Genomic DNA, 19,518 nt, shown 5'->3' on the forward strand with positions numbered 1-19,518 from the left:
CCTCCGGAGGCCGCAGCGGACCCGTAAGCCCCGTAGCTGCCATATCCACCCTCGTACGGGTTAGACGGCTGGACTGGCAAATTGTACATCGTCTAGAGAATCTGTGAGCAGGCGTCAACGCGCAGCCCTTCAAAGCAAAACAGCGTGAGCCGCGGAGAGGGCGAGAGGATCGGGGGTGGAGAGTACACCGCACGGAAACGTTGCCCGTATGGGCGTGGCGTTCGCACCGGGGCGCAAAACGAGGCAAAAAAGAGGGAGGGAAAGGCTGCAAGGAGAGAGAGGAGGGGTCGTGAGTGTCTGCGGTGGACCGTAAGTGGCAGCGCAACAGCAACTCCAGAAACCCCCCTCGATCCGCATGCACACCTGACACGAACAAAAGAGAGAGAGACGCTCACGTACACGAATGGATTGTGTGTGGTGATTAGGGTGGCTGCTGATGTTTGTGGGGGGACGAGTATTGGAATCTGTGAGAGGTGGTGACGGAGTTGAGAGTAAGGGAGAGAGACAGAGCAAGGGGAGTCGCGTGCAGGTGTGTTTATGCACATCAACGACGAGCGGTTCGGCCCACGAGGAGAATTTTAAAAAAACCCAAAAGAAGAAAAAGGTGAGGCGAGGCGAGGCGGGACGACAGAGAAGGGGGGTGGGAGAGAGAAGAATTGCACGCGGTGAAGGGTGCAACACATCTGTGCGTGCGTGCGTGTGTGGGGAGGAGGAGGGGGGGGGGGGCAACACCCACCGCCCATCAACATTTTGTAGAATAAGCAGCAGCAGCAGCAGCATTGCGCACACACTAGTGCAACTCGTGTCTGCACGTCTGACCGCAAAACTAACTCGTCACCCTTTGTGTGTTTGCTCAGTCTTGCAAGTCGTCCAGGGGAGACGCACCAGCGACAACACTACCAAGTCAAAGCGAGAGGGGGTGAGAGATTGGGGGGCTTGTGTAGTGTGCGAGGTGTCAGGAGAGGGAAAAGGGGAGGGGGTCGGAGAAGCGCCCACAGAGTCATTGAGACGGAAAACAATGGCAAGAAGAAACAAGTAAAATTTGTACATCAGTCAAGCAAGAGTACGAGAGAAGGCAAACGAATAGGCGAAGAGAGATGCCAAGACGGGCATCGAAGAGGCCATGCCATGACCTCTTCTCTCACCTGCGCTATTACGAGCGCACACGCCGTCTGGGTACACTCGCTATGTCTCTCTCTCCATCTGTTCGTAGCGTACGTGCGTTTTTTATTAGCTCGTGGTTCACCTTTCGAACAGCCAAGACGAACCACGAAGCGCTTGCCTGTCTTCGTCCGCCGCGCCTCAAGAGAGGGGCCGACGGTGACGACAGCGCTACACCTCCGTGTCACGGCTGTCGCCACGCAGCAGCACGTAGGTCGGTGGCTGGGCGGCAGTGCCGACAACAATCACCTTGAACAGTGACTCGTACCGCAGATCGGAGAACTCGACAAAGGTGACACGTACCTCAAGGCGACCAGGCTCACCACCCAACGACGCGGCAGGTACGACGCCCTCTAGCGGACTGAGCGAGAACCGCGCTGGTTCATCCACGTACACAAGGTTAGGAAGACCCTCCGCCGGCGGTGCCAAGGCAGGCATCTCAACAGAAGCCTTCACTTTACGCGTAATGGAGTCGCACTGGCGCTGGGTAGCCGAGATGCCGAGCTGCGTCATGGTCGCATTTGTCAGCAAAAGGCCCTGTGAGGCCGCAGGCGAGAAGACGCCTGTGTAGGCGTAGCGCATGCCCTGCTGCTGCTGAAGGCGGAATGTCCGCACTGCCTCCCCGTCGGCGTCAGTGACGGGGTGGATCTGGAAGGACACCGGGACGGCACTCCGGTTGAGCAAAACAAACTTTTGCGGGTACGCCACTTGCCGGCGGCCGTCGTGGCGCTGCTGGCCAGGGCGAAACCACACCACCCCAGGACTGCACTCCAGCAACGGCGTTGTGAGGAGTACGCGGAGAGGAAGAAGCTGGCAAGGTGCGGAAACGATGTTGTCGGGGGAAGTGCACGCAGCGTCAGCCGATTCAGACGTGGGCAGGAACTGCACCCTCAGCAGCCCTTCCACTGCAGGCGCCTTTTTCGACACGGAGGGTAGTGGTGGTGCGGCTCTCACAGCTGCGCACGCCTGTCGCCAAGCAGAGCTTTCGGTGTGCACCTCGACGTGCACGTCAAGCGCGTCCATGCTATCTAGTGTGTACTCGTGCGCCGCAGCACCAGCCGTAGATGTCGTCCTGCCAGCGGTAAACAGTTCCGTCGCTGCATCCTGGCTGGAGCGCCACCTAGCACACCGCACGATGGAAAACAAGCTTGCACCATCGCTGTGGTTGGCTGCAGACAGCGATAGAGCAAAACGTAGTGCTGAGCTGTTGCGGTTCGTCAGCCTAATCGTCTTTGTGCAGAGAGGCACAACTGAAGTCGCCGCTGCAGTCCTCTCGTTCACATGCTGCACCGCTGGAAAGCTGACACACCGCTCTGACGGTTCGATCGTCAGGTGCGGTCGACCGCACCGCGCTCGCAAGCGCAACTCAATCGGCGTGAAGTACTTGTGGCTCTCTTCCTGCAGTACGCGACGGCGGCTCTCCATGAAGGCAACAAGCGCTTGCCGCTCCTCTGCCTCCCGTTGTAGCACCTCTAGTGGCAGAGTGGAGTCTGGTCGCTGCGAGTTGAGAAAGACTCCTCCGCTGCTTGCATTGTCGTCATCGCTGTCGGCGCTGTGATCCATCGGCTTAGCAGCAGCAGCAGTGATGCTTGGCACAAGTGCGTCACCCGCCGCTGCGGCGCGGTCGAGCACTCGCTGCGCTGTCTCGCAGGGCCACACCACACGACCACCACGCACCACTCTGCCTCCAGGACGGATACGGAGTGGCTGCGTTACAGTCAGCTGCGCCACTGACAGACTGGTGCTACCTGAGCTACACACCGCAGCCTTCGATCCCGCAGCTGAGGCCGCTCCACTGATGGGGCGGGCCACACGCTGGGACGGGTAGCGATCCGCGTAGCGAGCGTAGAAGTCGTCGATAAGGAAGACGTCGTTCAACTCACTCTGCGCCAGCATGGCGTGGATGCAGACGCTGCCCTCCCACCAGTGATCTGATGGGGGTAGCATTGCCTCCTCACCGTCCTCCTCGCTTTCGCTACCATGCGCCGCATGGACGGTAGAGGAGCCCGTCGTGCTTGTGCTACCGTCGCCCTTACCGCCAGCTGAACCAGTGCAGTCCGATGAGCCACCAGGGGCCGTGTCGTACTTGTCTGCGTTGGACTCTTCCGTGAGCTTCGCCGTCGGCGTAAACTCCAGCAACACATCTCGCCGCGAGTGGGCAGGGATACGCAGTTGGAACGGCGTCGCTGTTACCCTCCCCACTCGATTCCGCTCCTTCTCCTGATCCTCCGCGGTCATGGCGCACAGTCTTAGCTCCACCTGATCTGCTGGTGCGTCCGGGTCGACGGCGTGGACAGCCATGCCCAGCGAGCATGGGAACACGCTCACAGTCACATCCATGTCGCGAGACACACGGTTTACCAGTCGCACTGTCCGCCGTGACGCTCCCAGCGGCGCAATCACAGGCGGCATCAGCAACACCTCCTTGCCGTCACGCCCACCCTCCGTTATGAGCCCCGACGTGGTTGTATCGAGCACAATGGGTTTGCCGTACACCTCATAATCGACAGGGATCTGAAGCCACGGTAGAGTCGCGTTAGCGCGCACACACAGCCGCTCGGCGTAGCGGCCGGGTAGGGTGCACAGTAGGCGAACCGGGAGCTGCACCTGGCCGTAAGGGCCCAAACTGCCTGCCAAAGAGTCGAGCAAGGTCACGCAGCTGCGACCGTCACCGAGAACCTTCTGCGCGGCCTCCATCATCTGCCACTGCTGCTGCTGCACTGTTACGTCACTCTGTACGCTCTTGATCCAGAAAGCCGGGAGCGCGGCACCGTCATTTCCGCCGTTGCTGATGCTCCCTGTTGAAGCCCTTGATGCCAGTGCTAAGAATGGCGACAGTGGCTGCTCCTGTCGCTGTTGCAGTTGTGCCTGGGTGGTCTTTCGACTGCCGCCGGAGGCGCCGGCGCGGCTTGCCTGTCTGCTGCTGCCGCCGCCGCGACTGGCGCCCTCCTCCACCTTGCGCCGCTTGTCCTGAATCCTCGGCGCACCCAGCGCCTCCAGCGGTAGTGGCGTGAAGTGTTTCGCACACACGTCATAGTTCGCCTCGCAGCCAGTGTAATTCTTCAGGATGACTGTCAGGGAGAGGCAGGAGAGGGGGACGTCATCAAGCATGTAGTCGACCAGACTCAGCGCTGCGCAGTAATGATGTGCCACGAGAGGGGCTGCATGCCCCCCGCACACCAGTGAGTCATCTAGTGCAGCAGTGGCACGCGCGCACAGGATAGACTCGAGGGAATTCCAGAGAAGTGCTCGCACGTATGCCTCAGTAGACATGTGTACAGTCGAGGCCACTGCTCCACTGCCATCCGGGGACGCTTCTGGTACTACGTCTACGGAGACGGCCAGCGGCTCGACGATGTCGCATCGCACCTCCACGAGCAGCGTCTGCCGGCTGCGCTTCGAGACAACGCCGAGCAGTGTCGAGTAGCAATCATTGGCCCCTGCCGCAGTAGCAGTGTGCTTCTGCAAGCTCACGAGCGACGCCGATGTATCTCCCCGGTTGCCGTGGTTCGTGATTGCAGTAGAGCAGATGCGGAAGCGGCAGCGCACAGGCACTGTCAGCTGCTCCCCAGCGCGTAAGACATGCTCAGCCTTGTAGTCAAGCTCCATGTACGACGGTGCAGGGGTTGCCGGAATGACGGCGAAGACGGTGTCGAGCGCGGAGCGGTTCGACACGTGGAAGGCTCCGCATTGCCACACGCTCTCCGGCACGACCCCGAACTGCACGACGGGGTCCTCAATGACGAGTAGCGGCTGCTGAATGGTTGCCCGCGTCTCGATAGCGACGGAGGCACCGCCGTCACGCACGGTGAGCTCAAAAAAAGTCTGCGCGTCCTCCGTAGAGACGACTTTGCGGTACACCGTCACCTCGACTGTGTTGCCGGCACCCAGGCGGAACGACTCCGGGATAAACACAAAGCGCGGCGGTTGGCGCATGAGCGGGTCGCAGAGGTCAAATAGGACAGGGATAGAGTTCGGGTTCGACACGGTAAAGGAGGCAGCCGCCTCCTGACCCAGTTCAATCAGCCCAAAGTCCAGCAGCTCAGTACTAGTCATGACGGTCGGGCCAACACCGGTGGCCGTGACATGCAGGGCGTAGTAGCCGCAGTCCTCCGCGTGCTGCTGCTGCTGAGCATCCTCCGCTGCTGTCACCGTCACGGAGAGAAGGCCTCCTCCGGTGCCAAATGGTGACGCGGATTTTGATCGCCTCCCCGCGCCTCCGCTGGCGACGTTGGCCGTGCCTGAACGCGCACCGACTCCGAGCGACGCCTCCTGTAGTGGCGAGGTCAAAAGTATGCGTCGGCCCGCCGCACCGGCGCTGGTGAGGGCTCGTGGGTTGATCGGTAGGGAGGTCGACTTGCACTTTGAGAGCGCTCCTCTGGAAGCACAGCTCGTTGCCGTCAAACGCGCGCACAATAGCTCTACCTCTGGTATCCAACAGGGTACGACGGCGTAGTGCGGTCCGATTGCCTCCAGCGTGAAGTGGACAGTGATGGTTACCGTGCCATAAGGCGGAATTTGGCCCTTGCGAGGCTGGCACTGCACGGAGATGCCATCGCTAGCTGGGAAAGAGGCGCGCCAGCGCTCATGCGTGAGGATGGGGTTTGTGTGCTCGGTTTGGTATCCGTACTGCTGAACAGAAGCGGCGAACTCGGCAGCGGTTGGGTCCAGCACAAAGTGCATCGCAATTGGCGAGCTGTTGTGCAGCGACACCGTGCGCGTCGTCCGGGACTGGATAAGGCACTCGACACGCTCCTCGAGAACCGCTGGGTCGATGGAAAGGGTGGGCAGCACCGGCTGCTGATACGTCACGAAGCTGGTGGCGAAGACGGCGTCTGGGTCGACGTAGCCACTGTGCTCCCCTTGCGTGGTTTGAAAACGTGCGAAGACGGCAATAGGGTCCAGGTAAGTCACCTGCAGCCCATTGGGCGGCGCCATCGCACGCACAGCAGGGTCGTCGAGAGGCATTACACTGTATGCCGCCGAACCATGCGCGGAGCAAGGAATAGGTCGACTGCGGCGGTACAGCTCCAGCACCCCCTCGTCCACAAATGGAAGCTTCGCCGCATTCCGCGGCGCTGAGGGGTCCGGCATCTTGTCCAGAAAGAGGTTGTAAAGCGTCTGCAGAGGCTGCAGGGTGTGCGGCGTCACGGTGAGGATGAAGGTCGTCGTGCTCATTGGTGGCAGTATCCCAAAGGCCGGTGTGATGTAAGAAGTCTTGTTGGCGCCCACACCGACGGCAGTGACGGCCATGAAGGTGGTGACGGTGGTAGTCGCTGGCCTCTCGTGGATACACGCCTGGTCCTCCTCGTGCGTACCCCTCTGCTCGGACTCTGCATCGCCGCCGCAACTCTCATCCGTGCACGGAGACTCACCGTTGTGCCAGTGATAGGGGAGCGGAACGGCACAGTCGTTGCGCACAGTCACCGGCACCTCCGTTGGCACACTTGGTATCGTGCCTTTCAGCAGAATGTTGAGTGGCGCTTCACTCTTGCACAGCTGCCACTGCGGCACAGCATCTTCCTGAACCACCTGCGGCCCGAGCGAAGCAATCCTGACACGCGGCACAACGCCGACGCCCAAAAGCTTCACAGTGTGCTCTGTGAGGACGGGGCTGTCCGCAGCATCGCTGGCGCGCACCGTCACAGTCAAACTCCCCTCACAAGGGCCCTCCGACAATGGACAGAAAGAGACGTGGAGCGGCATCGCGTGGCTGGTGGGCAGCGCGGCGGGCACCACCGGCGGCAGCGAGACTGTAAACTCCGGGGACGAGCTCAGGACGTGCACGACCGCCGTAGAGCCAGTGTTCTCGAGGTACAGCGTCTGCTTCACCGAGGCGAGGAGAAGCACATCGCCAAAGGTCGCAACTACCGAAGAAGGTCCGCTCACGTCCAGACGCGCCGCGCGAGAGGCGAGTACGTCATGGGTGATGAACCACGGCGCCTGAGCAGCGGCAGATCCTCTTGCGTCCATCGCTTTGACGCTGTCATTGGCCTCTTCCTCCGCCAATGCCCTCGGCTCTCCATCGAGCGCCACCTCGTCTGTGTCGACTATGGACCTCGTGACGTCCGCAGTGGCGCTGCACCACCACTCGAAGTGCGGCAGTACCACCTGCCCCTGCAACGGCACGGATATGAAGTGCCACTGCGCTCCCTTGCCGACTCGATCATTCAACTCGCGTGTCACACCCACCTCCAGCACCGCCTCCACCGTCGCCGTGGAAGCCTCGAAGGAGGTGGGGCAGAAGACAACCTCGACCTCCACGTAGCCGCCGCAGTTCAGCGGCGTCTCTGGTGGCACCATCGCGGCAGCGGCGGAGGGAGCAATGCAAACGCACCGGTACGTGAGCCATGGGTGCGAGGCCGGCTTCAGACGCAGTCGGGTTCGGTAAGCATTGCGGTTCACAAACCTGACAACCTGCCGGCTCGGCACCCCTACGTAGGTGGAGAGAGAGAGACCGCCGCCTTTGCTGGAGCACTCAACACCATCGAGAGGGTTCGAAGTTGGAGAGACCAAGATGTTGCCTCGCACAGAAGACAACGCCGGCAGAACCCGCCCTCCTTGCCGAGGGCTGCTAGTGCTGCCGCCGGCGGTGGCTCGTTTCTTGGTATCTGGCTGTGTCGGTAGACCCTTCTTCTTAGCAAAGGAGTGCGCTAGGCGACTGCTCGGCTCTTTGCCGTCACTACCATCCTCGCCGCTTGCATGGGCAGGTAACAGCGACAACGCTGCGCCGGTGTCGACGCAGCGCGCTGCCGTTTCAAGCAGGGGCAACACCCAACTGCTGCTCTCGGCAGCAGTTGGCCTCTTGTTCGTCACCCCTGGCGCGTGCGTGCGCAGCTGATCTTTCAGCGCCGCTGCCATGACGGCGGCCTCGCAACTTCCCGCGTGCTCGTCGGTGGCAAACGTGTTCGTCATGGCGGGGCAATAGCCGTACTCTTTCTTTAGCATCTCGTTGTACTCGACGGCAAACTGATGGGCATCAATCAAGAACGGCGGCGGTATCGCGAGCAACGCTGTGTCGTCCGTTGCTTGGTGACTGCAGCCAGTCTTCTCTAACACAGGAGGGCCGGTCTTGCCTGCGATGTGCACGCAGGCCGCCGCCGCGCCATTGGTGCGTCCCGAGCGGTCAGTCCTCTTCGTCTTCTGCCGCAACGCTGGCTCGTTGCTCAGAGCGGCGACACTCCGCTCCGATGTGCCGCGGTGTGCCACTGGGGCGGTCCCCTCAGGGCGGAGGAACGACGCTGTGCGGTACTTAAGCGCAGGTGACGGGGCTAGGTGGGATGCGGACAAAGTGCGTGGCGCCGCTGCTGCAGGAGCGGGTGCAGCGGGAGCTGTGGTGGTAGGTGGGAGTTCGAGGACCTCACCTAAAGCGTATGCGCCAAGCGGCTTACTGGTAAAGCGGCGCAGCTCACATGTCTCTCTTTCCAAGTACAGTTCCACCTGTCTCTGCGTTCTGCTCAGCTGCTCGGTGTACTGCGCGGCGAGCAGGTGCGCTGGTTGTCGCTGCTGGGTTTCCATGGAAGCCTGAATGTGTTGCTGGAGAAGTGACTCACGCTTGGCATTAACGACAGCCATCTCGGACTGCATCCGCTGATGCGTGTGTTTTGACTTGGGCCGCTTCGTGCTCGGCCGCCCAGGTGGCGATGGTGGCAACGGCGTCGACAACTGACTCCCGTTCGCAGAGCGCGACGCCGAGAAAGCCGAGGCGAGGTGCGGGAAAACATCAGGGAGCTCCCTGAGCAGCTGCGCGTCCACCTCCGCCTTGCAGCGCTCCTCCAGCTCGTGCTGCGACTGCGCCGTGAGTTGCAGTTGCTGCTGCTGCAGCAGCTGCAACTCTTCCAGTTCCTTCGCAAAGCAGTGGTAAGCCTTTTGCCCCCACGAGGACACAATGGTGACGTCGTCCTCCACGCTCATAGCGGCGGCTGAAGGGGAGTCGCCGGAGAGGGAAAACCAAGAGAGGACAACCGAGGAAAAGGGCAGAAGAGCGCGAAGGCACGGCTGGATACCCTGCGCGGCTGCAACGATGGTTAGCCGCGCCAAGTGCTTGTGGTGGCCGTGGTAGATGACGAGGTGGGGTGCTACTTTGCAACCCTCCCTTGCCGAAGCGGTGTCTCTGTAGCTGGGTGTACGTGGAGGGGCGGGGAGTGCATGCACAGAAGTGTTGGTGGCCAGCACGAGGAAGAAAGAGAACAGAGCGCAGTTCGCGAGGGGGGAGGGTCATCGAGAAGGGGGGCGTGGGAAAGACGAAGACGGACAGAGAATGGCGCTCTGAGGTAGGAAACTTCATCCTGCTAAATCGAACTTGCAGGCAAAAGTGTCCTCAACGGGCTCGAACTTTGAGGACGAGTAAATGTCTGGGCATATGTGAGTTCCTTAGACAATGCACTACCTCCTTCCGCACCACCCTCAATGGGTTCGCTTGGTATGCTTGGTTCACGTAAGTAGATCCAGCAGATGCTCGCACAGTCTAATTAAGGGTATGGCGGTGGTGGTGCATCTGAGGAAGAGGTGCAGCCTCGTTGACTCTCACAGATAAACGTTGGAAGGGAAAAGGGAAAACGCGGTAGAAAGAGAGAAGTTATGACGCTCCGAGGGGAGTGAGGCCCTGAGTGTCCCCTGCCTACTACCACCCACCGCAGAACATCCATCTCCCCACTCGCCCCCTTCTCTTCTTACCGTATATGGTCAGTCCTCTCTCTCTCTACTGCATCTATGGCGCTTAGTGGTACAGGTGCACAGTATCCGTTGTATGTGTGTGTGTGAGGGGGGGGGGGGGCCTGTGTGAAGCACGCACGAGCTTCCCTCGCACCTCACCTCAAACATCTCCGCCCTCATCAGCGCGCAACGAGGGAGAAATAGGAAGCACGGCGGCAGGGAAGCTGGTCTCATGCGCCTCGAGCAAATCAGCAACTGCCACTTGGAACTCCTCGAGTCGCTCGCGCAGCTCCCCCATTGTGGCTCGCGCACGCTGCTCTGCCTCGGACAGCGTAGCAGCCGACGCCATGCTCGCAGATGCCTGCGCTGACTCCACATCGTCTTCCATAAGCACAGCTTCAAGAGCCGCAGCAGTGAGTGAGGTGGCATCGTCTGCGACCGCAGTGTCCGCGGCATCGTGTGCTGAAGTATCCTCTGCAGTGTTGATGCGAGTCGTCAGCACCGGCTCCCACGTTGACTCCATCTCGCCCCACGGAATGAAAGCAAAGAGGGCATCAATATGCTGCTGCACACTTGAACGAACAAAGCGGTAGCACAGCGCTTGACGCGCCTCCATCGCGGCCGACGCGCGCGCCCACTCGTCGCCGTTGCGGTCATGGTGAAGCTGTGCCGCAGACGCGCTCTCGGATGTGGCTGCAGCACCGTTGGGGTTGTTGCTTGGCATCGACAACCCCAACGGAGGTGGGCGCACAAGAGGGAGGTTGCGCACCAGCGCATGACACGAGCGTAGCACCATTGTGCTCCACACAAGTGCAGCACATGCACGCTCGATGTGCTTCGCCATGAGCGGCGAGTCAGCCAGCACGGAGGCGAATGTCGACTCCACCTCGTTCAGCTGACCCTTCTCCCCCGCCCTGTTGCTTACAACGCTCGAGTCACTCATAGCCACGCCGCGCGTGTCGCACCTCCTGGCTGCAGCACCCCAGTCGTGCGCCGAAAAGCGATCTTGCGGCTTACTGTGGCGACGGTGCCGCTGATGCTCCTGCGCCTCCGCCTTCTTCGTCACCGCCGCAAAGGGGCAGGAGAAGCACTGGGATACACGAGGGAACGCCTCAAAGGGCAGCAGTCGCACTCGTACCCGCTTTGGTCGGCGACAGCCCATCTGCTGGTAGGCGCCATTGCTGAAGCGAGGGTAGGGTTGATGTAGACCCAGCGGTGTAGACGTTGAATCAGAGCCGCTGTCACGATCACGCAGCCGGTGTTGTTGGCACTGGAGGGTATCCTTGTGCTGCGCGTACTGCGCCTCCGCCTGCTCCGCAGCCAATGCGGTGTGCTGATGCAGTGAGTCACCCACGTGCCGCACCACATCGCCGAGGGACTCCGCAACAATGCGTACGAGCAGAGCGACGCAGAGCCACAGAACCAGGGGTTTGTCCACCTCCTCCTTGACCTCGTCCACAAAGTGCGGAGATGCGGCATGGCTGCTGCTGGACGTGCTCGACTCCGCCGGAAGTGGGTGCTGGTGACGGGCACCCGAGTCTCTCACCTGCTGAAGCATCAACTCTGTCGACGTCTCGAGGCCGCGCAGGTGATCAACGAGAGCGCGCAGCACATCCTCCGTGAGCCCAAGTGTGTAGCGGAAAAAGAGGTACTTGGCGGCGTACGGGGCTTCGCTGACCCCGTTCGGCAACCGTTCCGGCAGGCACTGCGGCCCATTGGCTGCGATAGCGAGCCTCATTAAATCGAACCAGTCCAGGAAGTACCCACGGTTCAGCAGGCGACTGCTCTGCTCGGGCAGACGGGACCACACTTTCGCCACAAGGAACGGCGCGGCGTCGTCAAGGTAATGGGAAAGGAGCGCGTCCGTCAGCTCGGCCTCCGTGTACAACGTTGGCGGCAACTGGCTAGCAGTGGTTGACGCGGAGCCCAGTGCGGACGTGTCGATATCGGGAGCGGCAATGTCGGGAAGCTTCCGCACGAGCGCAAGGCGCCGCAGACAGCGGAGCAACTCGAGGCACTCGGTATCCGAGTAGCCACTGTAGTTCTCCCCCATCGCAATGGCGAGCGAGACCGCCAGTGCCGGCTCCTCCACCTCCACTGTGGCCAGTGCCTTGAGCAGCAGCAGCGACGAGCGAGGCGAAAGCCCTACGGCCGGCACGGCTCGCGCACGGCGGAGAAGCTGCAGGGCCCTCTGCGCGCTGGCCGGGTCGCGGTGCTCTCCCTTCCACCGCAGCGTCATGAGTGGCACCCCTGGGCTGGTGAGAAACGGACCGTGAGACACGTCCAGCACCAGCGACGGTACCGTGTCAACACCGCTGAAGCCCAGGGTGGATCGCGCGTGCGGTCGCTTGGGTTGACCAGACTTGCCCCGCAGAAGCGGAGTACGCCGCATGATATGTACAGGTTTGCCCGCAATAATGACGACTTCCCCATCCATGGCGGAGGGGTGTGGCTCGCAGCTGTGGCTTCCCCGACCACCGCCTACAGCTGACTCGCGCGGCAAAAGAGCCGTCGACGAGCTTAGCGGCGATGGGGCCACCTGCGTGAGATATGGGCGGCAGTGCTTCGTGGTGTTAAAGAGACTCGTTGGCACGAGACTTGTGCAAAGGACTCCGTCTTCGCGATCCCAAGCAAAGCGGACCTCGAGCAGCCGCTCCACCACGCGGTCAATCGAGTCATCGCCGAACTGGGTCGGGGTTGGCTCCAGCACATCTTGCCGCTTGTGACGCGTGCGAGCCCTGCTACTGGCACGGTCCCACGGAGTGCCCCACTTGCGAGTCGGGTCTGTCATCATGCGCACGGCGTCGAAGCTGCTAATTACACCCGACGTCCGTGTGACGGGGAGGCGTGCGAGAGGTGAAAGGCGGTACTCCGTCTTGAAGTAGTTAGTGAACGGTCGCTTCGACTTCTTAAGCGCCTTGCGACCAGCGTGCTGGCGGGCTGCGATGCCGGCGTCGAGCTGCTGATGCGACGTGAGCCCAGGCGTCATCCAGGAAGGTCGAAACCGCGGCCTCGCTCGCGATGAGGTTGTCCATCGCCCCACCGTTGTCTTCATGGAGGTGCGAAGAATAGCCGCTCGTCTCGCCCTCTGCAAGGCGACCCCGCGTCACGATGTAGCCAGACGAGATCGAAGGCGATGAAAAAGAGAAAAGGGGCGATGCTGCGGCGACTGTGAAGCTCTCAAGGTGCGGGTAGAACGGGGCGTCGTAATAGTATCAAGCAAGTGCGCGAGTGGGGGGACGACACGGAGCAATGGCAGAGGTGATGAGAGAGAGAGAAAGGGGGGGTGCATGCCGCACTTCACTCGCCAGCTCGCCCCTTCCTCCTCTTATGTCCGTCTAGTGTGTCTCCCCCTCTCTCTTTTCCCTCGGTTAATGTCTGCTCTATGTGATGTGGACGAGATGCTACACCTGCTGTGTGGCGACTCTGGTATATTCTACGGTACACGCACGCTCTACACAGGTGACCCTCTATCTCTGGCGTGTTAGCGGGCAACTACGGGTACTACGGCTACACTCCACCGTCCTCAACTTTTACTGAATGCGGGGGAGGGGGAAAATCGAGCACGTGGTGGAGGCGGGAGACTCCCCGAAAGGATGCCACTCAGCAAGTCTTCGTGGCGTTACTGTGTGAATTTGCTCGATTTTCCCTTCCTCGAGATCCACTCTCACCGACCAGGTACCGCGTTACCCAGAAGAGAAAGAGACAGGAGAAAGGCGGCAGACGGGGGGAAGGGGCGAGGCTGCAACGCACGTCAGACGAAGACAGGTGGACGTGCAAAGGGACTGCGGTATTCGAGCAAGCAAGGGAGAAGCCCAGTCAAATGCGGTCTTGAAACTGATTGAGCTCGTGTATGCACAGTGGTGGGGAGAGGTGATGCGGGGGTAAGACGACGATGATGCGCTTGGTCTGTCGAAGTATGCCGTATGCATGAATGAATGAATGCGTCTCGGTGTGAATGAACGCTGATGGTGCACGGCACGCGCAAGGCATGGGCACATGAACAGGGACACACACAGACGCATACAAGGGGGAGACAGGTACCCGCTCCTCTGCGAGCTGATCTACCGCTTTAAGCTACTTATTCTAGACTTTGACGGTGGTGTATGCCCTTGTGGCCGGAGGAGAGGGAGAGAGAGGGAGAGGAAGGGGGTGGGGGTGGAAGAAGACAGAAAGCGGAGGCGCGGAGTGAAGAAATCAGAAGAGCAGCACTTGAGGACGCAATAGTAAACATCACCAGAGAATGCGAAAATAAAGAGAGAAGGGGAGAGGGGGGCAATGGTGATACGACCTACATCCCTTGCAGCACCCACAGATTGATTCCTCTCCTCCTCCCTTTGCAGCCGTGGCGGTGTTGGTGTGTCTCTTAATCAACCTAAGGCTGCTCGCGCCGACCTGTGTGCGTTCATAAAGCCCTGACAACATCACCTCGTACGTGTGTGGGGGGGAAGGTAGATAAGCATGTTCACCATCACGGTGGCAGCACACTCGGGGTATACTTGCGACGCGAATGCGAATAGTGACCCCGACTGCTAAGACAGACCAAACTCCACGGGCACAGCGGCGCACAGCGTTCCTATCAGCGTGTACGGACATGTAGATAAATATGTGCAGGTGCGTGTGTGCCAGAGCAACAAGACCGGGCTGTCACAACAGTCAGCCAGGGCCACCGTGGTGCGCATGACCAATCCGTAACGTCGTTCACTCCGCTCATCTGTGAGGAGCGCCAACAGGTAAAGAATGAAAGGAGAGAGGCGGAGCAATGAAGAGCACAAGACGCCACCACCCCCTTCTCCACTTTTTCACATTCACGAGTAGTTGCCCTTGTTTGTCAGTCCGTAGACTGGATGATCGTCCTTCCAGTTGTCCCAGGCGCTGTCCTTCTGCCGCTGCCGTTCCTCTACGCCATCGGGACCAAGGCAAGCATCCTCCTCAGCCTGCTGCTGCTGCCTCGCCTGAGCCTCGCTCATCTGCCGCTGAACCTCCGCCATCTCCAGCTCGGCGAACTCCTTCAGCGTCATTGTTGGAGCGTTGCGGTCCATCATCAGTTCATTCCGGACCTGCTGACGGTACAGCTCGGTGTTTTTGGCGCCGTTGAAAACGAGTGAAGAGGAGACGGCACCCGCCATGGTTACTGCAGGTGCCGTAACGCCGCCCGACTGCACAATGTCGCTGGCGCGCACCTGCTGCGGGTGATCAACCGTCCCAGTCGCCATCATGCCGCCCGGCAGAATCGTGTAGGTGTGCCGACCCAGCGACAGCTCCCCTCGGCGCACGGCGTCCATGGTGTCCTGGTACTGCTTCGAGATGGTGGCCCGCTGCTCTGGGTTTAGTGCCTCGAGCATGCTGAGCTCACGAGAAGATATCTGAAGCTGATGGCAGCCTTCGTAGATAGACCATTTCAGTCGCGCCAGCGCACGCGCACGCAGCGTCTCCTCCTCCTCGCCTCCCGTTTCCTCTAGGGACTCGCCCTCCTCGGCCATCAGCTCCCGCATGCGGCGCCGCTTCGCGCGGAGGTAACTCACTTTGTCATCCTCGGCCTTCAGCGTCGCCCTAAGCGACGCGATGGTTCGAGAGAGTTCAATACGCTGCGACCGCTGATCGGCGCGGTATACGGCATACGTGTCCAGCGTCTTCTTGTCTAGAAGCTGGACGTTCTGCATCCACTCAAAGAAGACCTTGAGCCATGCGTGGGAGCGAGAAAGTGCCTCCTGCCGCGACAAGGATCGCAGCTCCTCCTCTCGAAGGAAGTGAAAGGTCAAATCGGCAGCTGAGCGCGCAATCGTTTCCGTCGGTTGCGCCTCACTGCCCTGCTCGCTGTGACGCAGCACGTCCTCGCCCTGCATGCGCTCGTATCCCGACCCTGCTTGCCGCTGCGTGGTACCGCTGCTGCTTTCACCGCTGTTCCCATCGCGGCTGACCTGGACGCGCTTCATGGGGCCCTGGATGCGCTGGAAGAGGTCCGCCAAAATGTAGGGTGTCCACAGCATCTCCAGCGCTGTGGTGGAGTAGTCGTCGATCTCATCGTTTGGGGAGAAGGCGCCGACGACGGAGAGGTGGCGCCAGAACAGCTCGAACTCGACCACCAATGAGCATATTTGTCCGTTGAGTGTGGCATCTGTGCTGGCGAGAGAAGTGTTGAGAACTTCGGCAGTGTAGGTGTCGCAGAGGCTGGTGAAGTGTCCCTTAACGGTGACGGCGTCGCGCGCTGCATCAGTGCTGCTCGACATTTCGTCTCGATCTTGCGGTCGAAGTGGCAGTGGTGGATGGCTGTACTGCCTTGCTGCTTCCCGTAGTCGGAGATGGCGACCTGCACGCCGCTGTCGACCCCTTCGATCAGAACGTAGAGAAGCAGAGAGGGAAAGAGAGGGGTGTTGCCTTTCGATGATTACAAGTTATGTAAACACACACACACACACATACGCATATGCAATCACGCTCACCTTCCTACCGTCCGAAAGCGGCACCACTCTTTTATATTGCCTTTCTTGGCCCACTCGTCTACTGACGTGATACTAGTTTTCTCGTCGATGGATAAACACAAGCGGTGTGAGGAACATTGAAGGAAGAGGTTGAGAGCGAGGGTGTGAAATAAGTGCGTGAGAGGTATGAAGGAGGAGGGAAGAGCAAGAACCGCAGTAGATGTTCGTGTACGACATGGTACGAAACGCCTTGACGGTTGCTTGAGTGCTGATAATGAAGAGATGAATGATACGGTTGGCCATGGAGACGGTGTCCAGTCCTCGCCTGCGTTGGAGACACAGCAGCCGTCTCACCGCCAGCAGCACCGGCGCATGGCACGCACAAAAACACACTCTTCTTCCCTTGACTTCTCCCTACAACGCCCACCATGCAAGCATGCCTTACAGGACCCCGTGCAGTTTTGGTTAGCACCGCATCACCTCTCCATTTTCTTGGCTCTCCCTTCCTCTCTAGTGGCGTATGCAAACAGCGCGCGAGAAAGTAGCGCAATCGCCGCGGCCGTGTCGATCACCTAAGAGCTGAAGAACAAACGTTGTCTCGCCTTCTCTCGAACCCTTCTTGCCGCAGCCCTTGTCGTTGCTGAGATGCATAAGCATGCGTGTAAAAGAGAGGATAAGTGCATATACGTATGCATAAGCGACCGAGGGCCACGGCACAAATAGAGAGAACGGGCGACGCACACTCGCGCCAGCAAGCGAGCGTGAAAAGGGCTGTAGAAGGTGCGAGGCATCAATCTCAACGTGTCAACCCGTGTACCGTGGTCCCGGCCCAGCACGACGACGAAAGGCCAGCTCTACCGTGGGGTGCTCAAGCATCTTCTCCTGCCGATACTGCTCAAACGGGGAAAAGGCCTTTTTTCTGGCTTTGTTGGTGTCCCCCTCCTTTGCAGCTGCCTCGGCCTCGACGTCATCGGCGTCGATTCCCGTGCCAGGGCGCGCCTGCGAGCGCGCTTCCCGCCACCCAGGCACCCTGTCCGACGTGCAGGTCCTCTCCTTGAAGTCGGCCGGTGAGAGTGTCGCTGTCTGCTCGGCGAAACGCGTAGTCCAGGTTTCGGCCAGCTTGCGGTTCTTGCTCACTAGCGCGCAGCGACGCAGCGAGGAGCAGAGTGTGATCTTCATCGCCGTGCGGGAGCCAAATGGGATGGAAGAGCCCGCGTCATGAAGCTCTGCCCACATGGTCTCGCCCATCTCCAGTGCCTCCGCCCGCTCTTCAGGCAGGGCGCTGCGGGAGAGCTGCGCGATGAGGCGACTCTCCGTCTCTACCGTCTGCATGCGCGGCATCTTCTGGTGCAACTGCGACTGCAGCTTGCGGCGCAGCCCCGCAACGCCCTCATCCAGGTTACTCAGTGAAATGCTGTGCTGCAGGCGCGGAGGGGTGCGTCCGCAAATGCCACCCAACACGGCCGCATAGTACCACCGGCATGTGGCTCTCATGGCTCGCCACCGGGGAGGAGAGGGCGCACGATGCAGCCGCTATACTGTTTTGGACCTCAACAACATGAGTAGCAAGATGGCGGTGATGCAAGGGTACCACATAGAAAAGGGAAGAAGGTGCAGAATGGAAACGATACTTTGGATAGTCCCGTACTGCGTCATCATCGCCGCTGCTGCAGCTGTCAACGCTCCGCCGTGGCCCCCTCCCCTCGCCCCGCCACATCTGGTGCAACGGAGACGAGCGAGGACGCGTTTTTTTTTTGCCCTTTTTCGACCGCTGGCACCGTGGTGAGAGAAGCAGCATTACGTGTCGAGTCCCACACGGCACAGTACAGCAACACTCACGAAGCTGGTGAAGAGGAGGTACCAGCAGGAGCTGCCGCTGATTTCTTTGCGTGTGTGTGCGTGTGCGTTTGTGTGTGTGTGTGTGTGTGACGCTCCCAAATCCCGGACAAGGGCAACGGTGACGGCGTAGTTCCCCACACCCCATCCTCATCACTGAGCCAACAAAAGGACGCGAGTACGGGGATGTCTGCGGAGTTGAGTAAAAGTGCAGTCTTACGAAGAAGAAGTGGGAAAGGGGACGGTGCCTCACATGTAAAAGGGAAGATGGAAAAGTACGGAGACACCAAAATGAAGTTGTACCGCCCATCAACGGCACGGGCTATTCTGCGCAAACGCACTGAAGCACACCACAGGCACTGAGTCGCTCGCTAAGGCAGTAGAGCAAACACCAAGAGAGGGGAAACGAGAGACAACAACGAAAAATAAAACACGAAAAAGCAGCGAGGGTTTGGACGCAAACGCAGCGTCCTTAATTATTCGATGAAAAGTTTATGACACAACACAGGCAAGCAGACACGGGCAGACAGACTAGCAAAGACGAAGCATCGCAAGCGCGCGAGTGGGGCGAATAAATTCGGTCTCAGATCAGTTGTTCGCCAAGTCGTGGTCCTGCACCTCCGCCTCATCCGCCACCTGCAGTGTCTCATCCAGCACGCTGCACAGGTTGCTCACGTACCCCACCTCCTCAATGTCCACCGGGCGAAAGGTCACCAGGTTGAAGTCTGTAAGCAGCGCCCCAACTTGACGCGACATGGCACGGAAGCGTGGAGGCAGCCTTGAGAGGTCCATGTAGTCAAAGTCGCACATACAGAAGTGCTCCAGTACGCCGTTCTCCTTGAACTCTTTGCTCAGCAAGTCGCACTTGGTGAGCACGTTGATGAAGGGGCAGTCGAAGCAGACCATGCTGGACAGCGAAAACATGCAGCCCGCAATGAATTTGCCGCTGTCCGCAGTCGTGGCGAGTGCATCAAGCAGATAGAGCACCGTCGTATAGTAGCCCTCCTGTTGGAGGAGGCGCACAAAGGCGGGAACGGCCGGCTGGTTCGACAGCACCTCCACCTGCCCTGGCATGTCCACAATAATGAAATCCTCAGCGTAGTCACCGAGCTGCTGTGACACCCATGTGGCACCCGCCGTGACGAGGTACTCCATACAGAAGACAAGGCCGCCGTTCGGGCCCAGTCCTTTTCCCTCCATCGCGTCCTCGAGCGAGATGAGGTCGCGAATGTCCATGGACGGCTCATATGGCAACGAGTCCGCCGCGGGGTCCATGTTAGCGATATGTGTAGAGCGGCCCATTGTGGCGTAGTGCTCGGCTAGCACACCGCACAGAGTGCTCTTGCCAGACCCGGCTGGTCCGATTACAATGACGGCGTACTTGCCCATTCGTCCGTATGCTCAGTGTGGAGATCGACTGAGGTGTATTCGTGTGTGGGGTGGG

The 19,518-nt window shown here is 60.1% G+C and overlaps 5 protein-coding genes across 5 annotated transcripts; all 5 read right to left on the minus strand.

The window, feature by feature from the left end:
• Positions 1-1,332: 1,332 nt before the first annotated feature.
• LBRM_25_1050 (conserved hypothetical protein) lies at positions 1,333-9,075 on the minus strand (the record flags this gene model as incomplete). The annotated part of the gene is made up of 1 exon (XM_001565559.2): positions 1,333-9,075. One exon carries the CDS (start codon positions 9,073-9,075, stop codon positions 1,333-1,335), a length of 7,743 nt encoding a protein of 2,580 aa, XP_001565609.2.
• A 901-nt stretch (positions 9,076-9,976) lies between these two features.
• Positions 9,977-12,805, minus strand: LBRM_25_1060 (conserved hypothetical protein; the record flags this gene model as incomplete). Its single annotated transcript, XM_001565560.1, has 1 exon — positions 9,977-12,805. One exon carries the CDS (start codon positions 12,803-12,805, stop codon positions 9,977-9,979), a length of 2,829 nt encoding a protein of 942 aa, XP_001565610.1.
• Positions 12,806-14,624: 1,819 nt separating this feature from the next.
• LBRM_25_1070 (conserved hypothetical protein) lies at positions 14,625-16,046 on the minus strand (the record flags this gene model as incomplete). Its single annotated transcript, XM_001565561.1, has 1 exon — positions 14,625-16,046. One exon carries the CDS (start codon positions 16,044-16,046, stop codon positions 14,625-14,627), a length of 1,422 nt encoding a protein of 473 aa, XP_001565611.1.
• A 996-nt stretch (positions 16,047-17,042) lies between these two features.
• LBRM_25_1080 (conserved hypothetical protein) lies at positions 17,043-17,732 on the minus strand (the record flags this gene model as incomplete). The annotated part of the gene is made up of 1 exon (XM_001565562.1): positions 17,043-17,732. One exon carries the CDS (start codon positions 17,730-17,732, stop codon positions 17,043-17,045), a length of 690 nt encoding a protein of 229 aa, XP_001565612.1.
• A 930-nt stretch (positions 17,733-18,662) lies between these two features.
• Positions 18,663-18,998, minus strand: LBRM_25_1090 (conserved hypothetical protein; the record flags this gene model as incomplete). Its single annotated transcript, XM_001565563.1, has 1 exon — positions 18,663-18,998. One exon carries the CDS (start codon positions 18,996-18,998, stop codon positions 18,663-18,665), a length of 336 nt encoding a protein of 111 aa, XP_001565613.1.
• Positions 18,999-19,518: the final 520 nt, after the last annotated feature.

The sequence above is a fragment of the Leishmania braziliensis genome, chromosome 25 (genome assembly GCF_000002845.2).
Source record: "Leishmania braziliensis MHOM/BR/75/M2904 complete genome, chromosome 25".
NCBI lineage: Eukaryota > Euglenozoa > Kinetoplastea > Trypanosomatida > Trypanosomatidae > Leishmania > Leishmania braziliensis.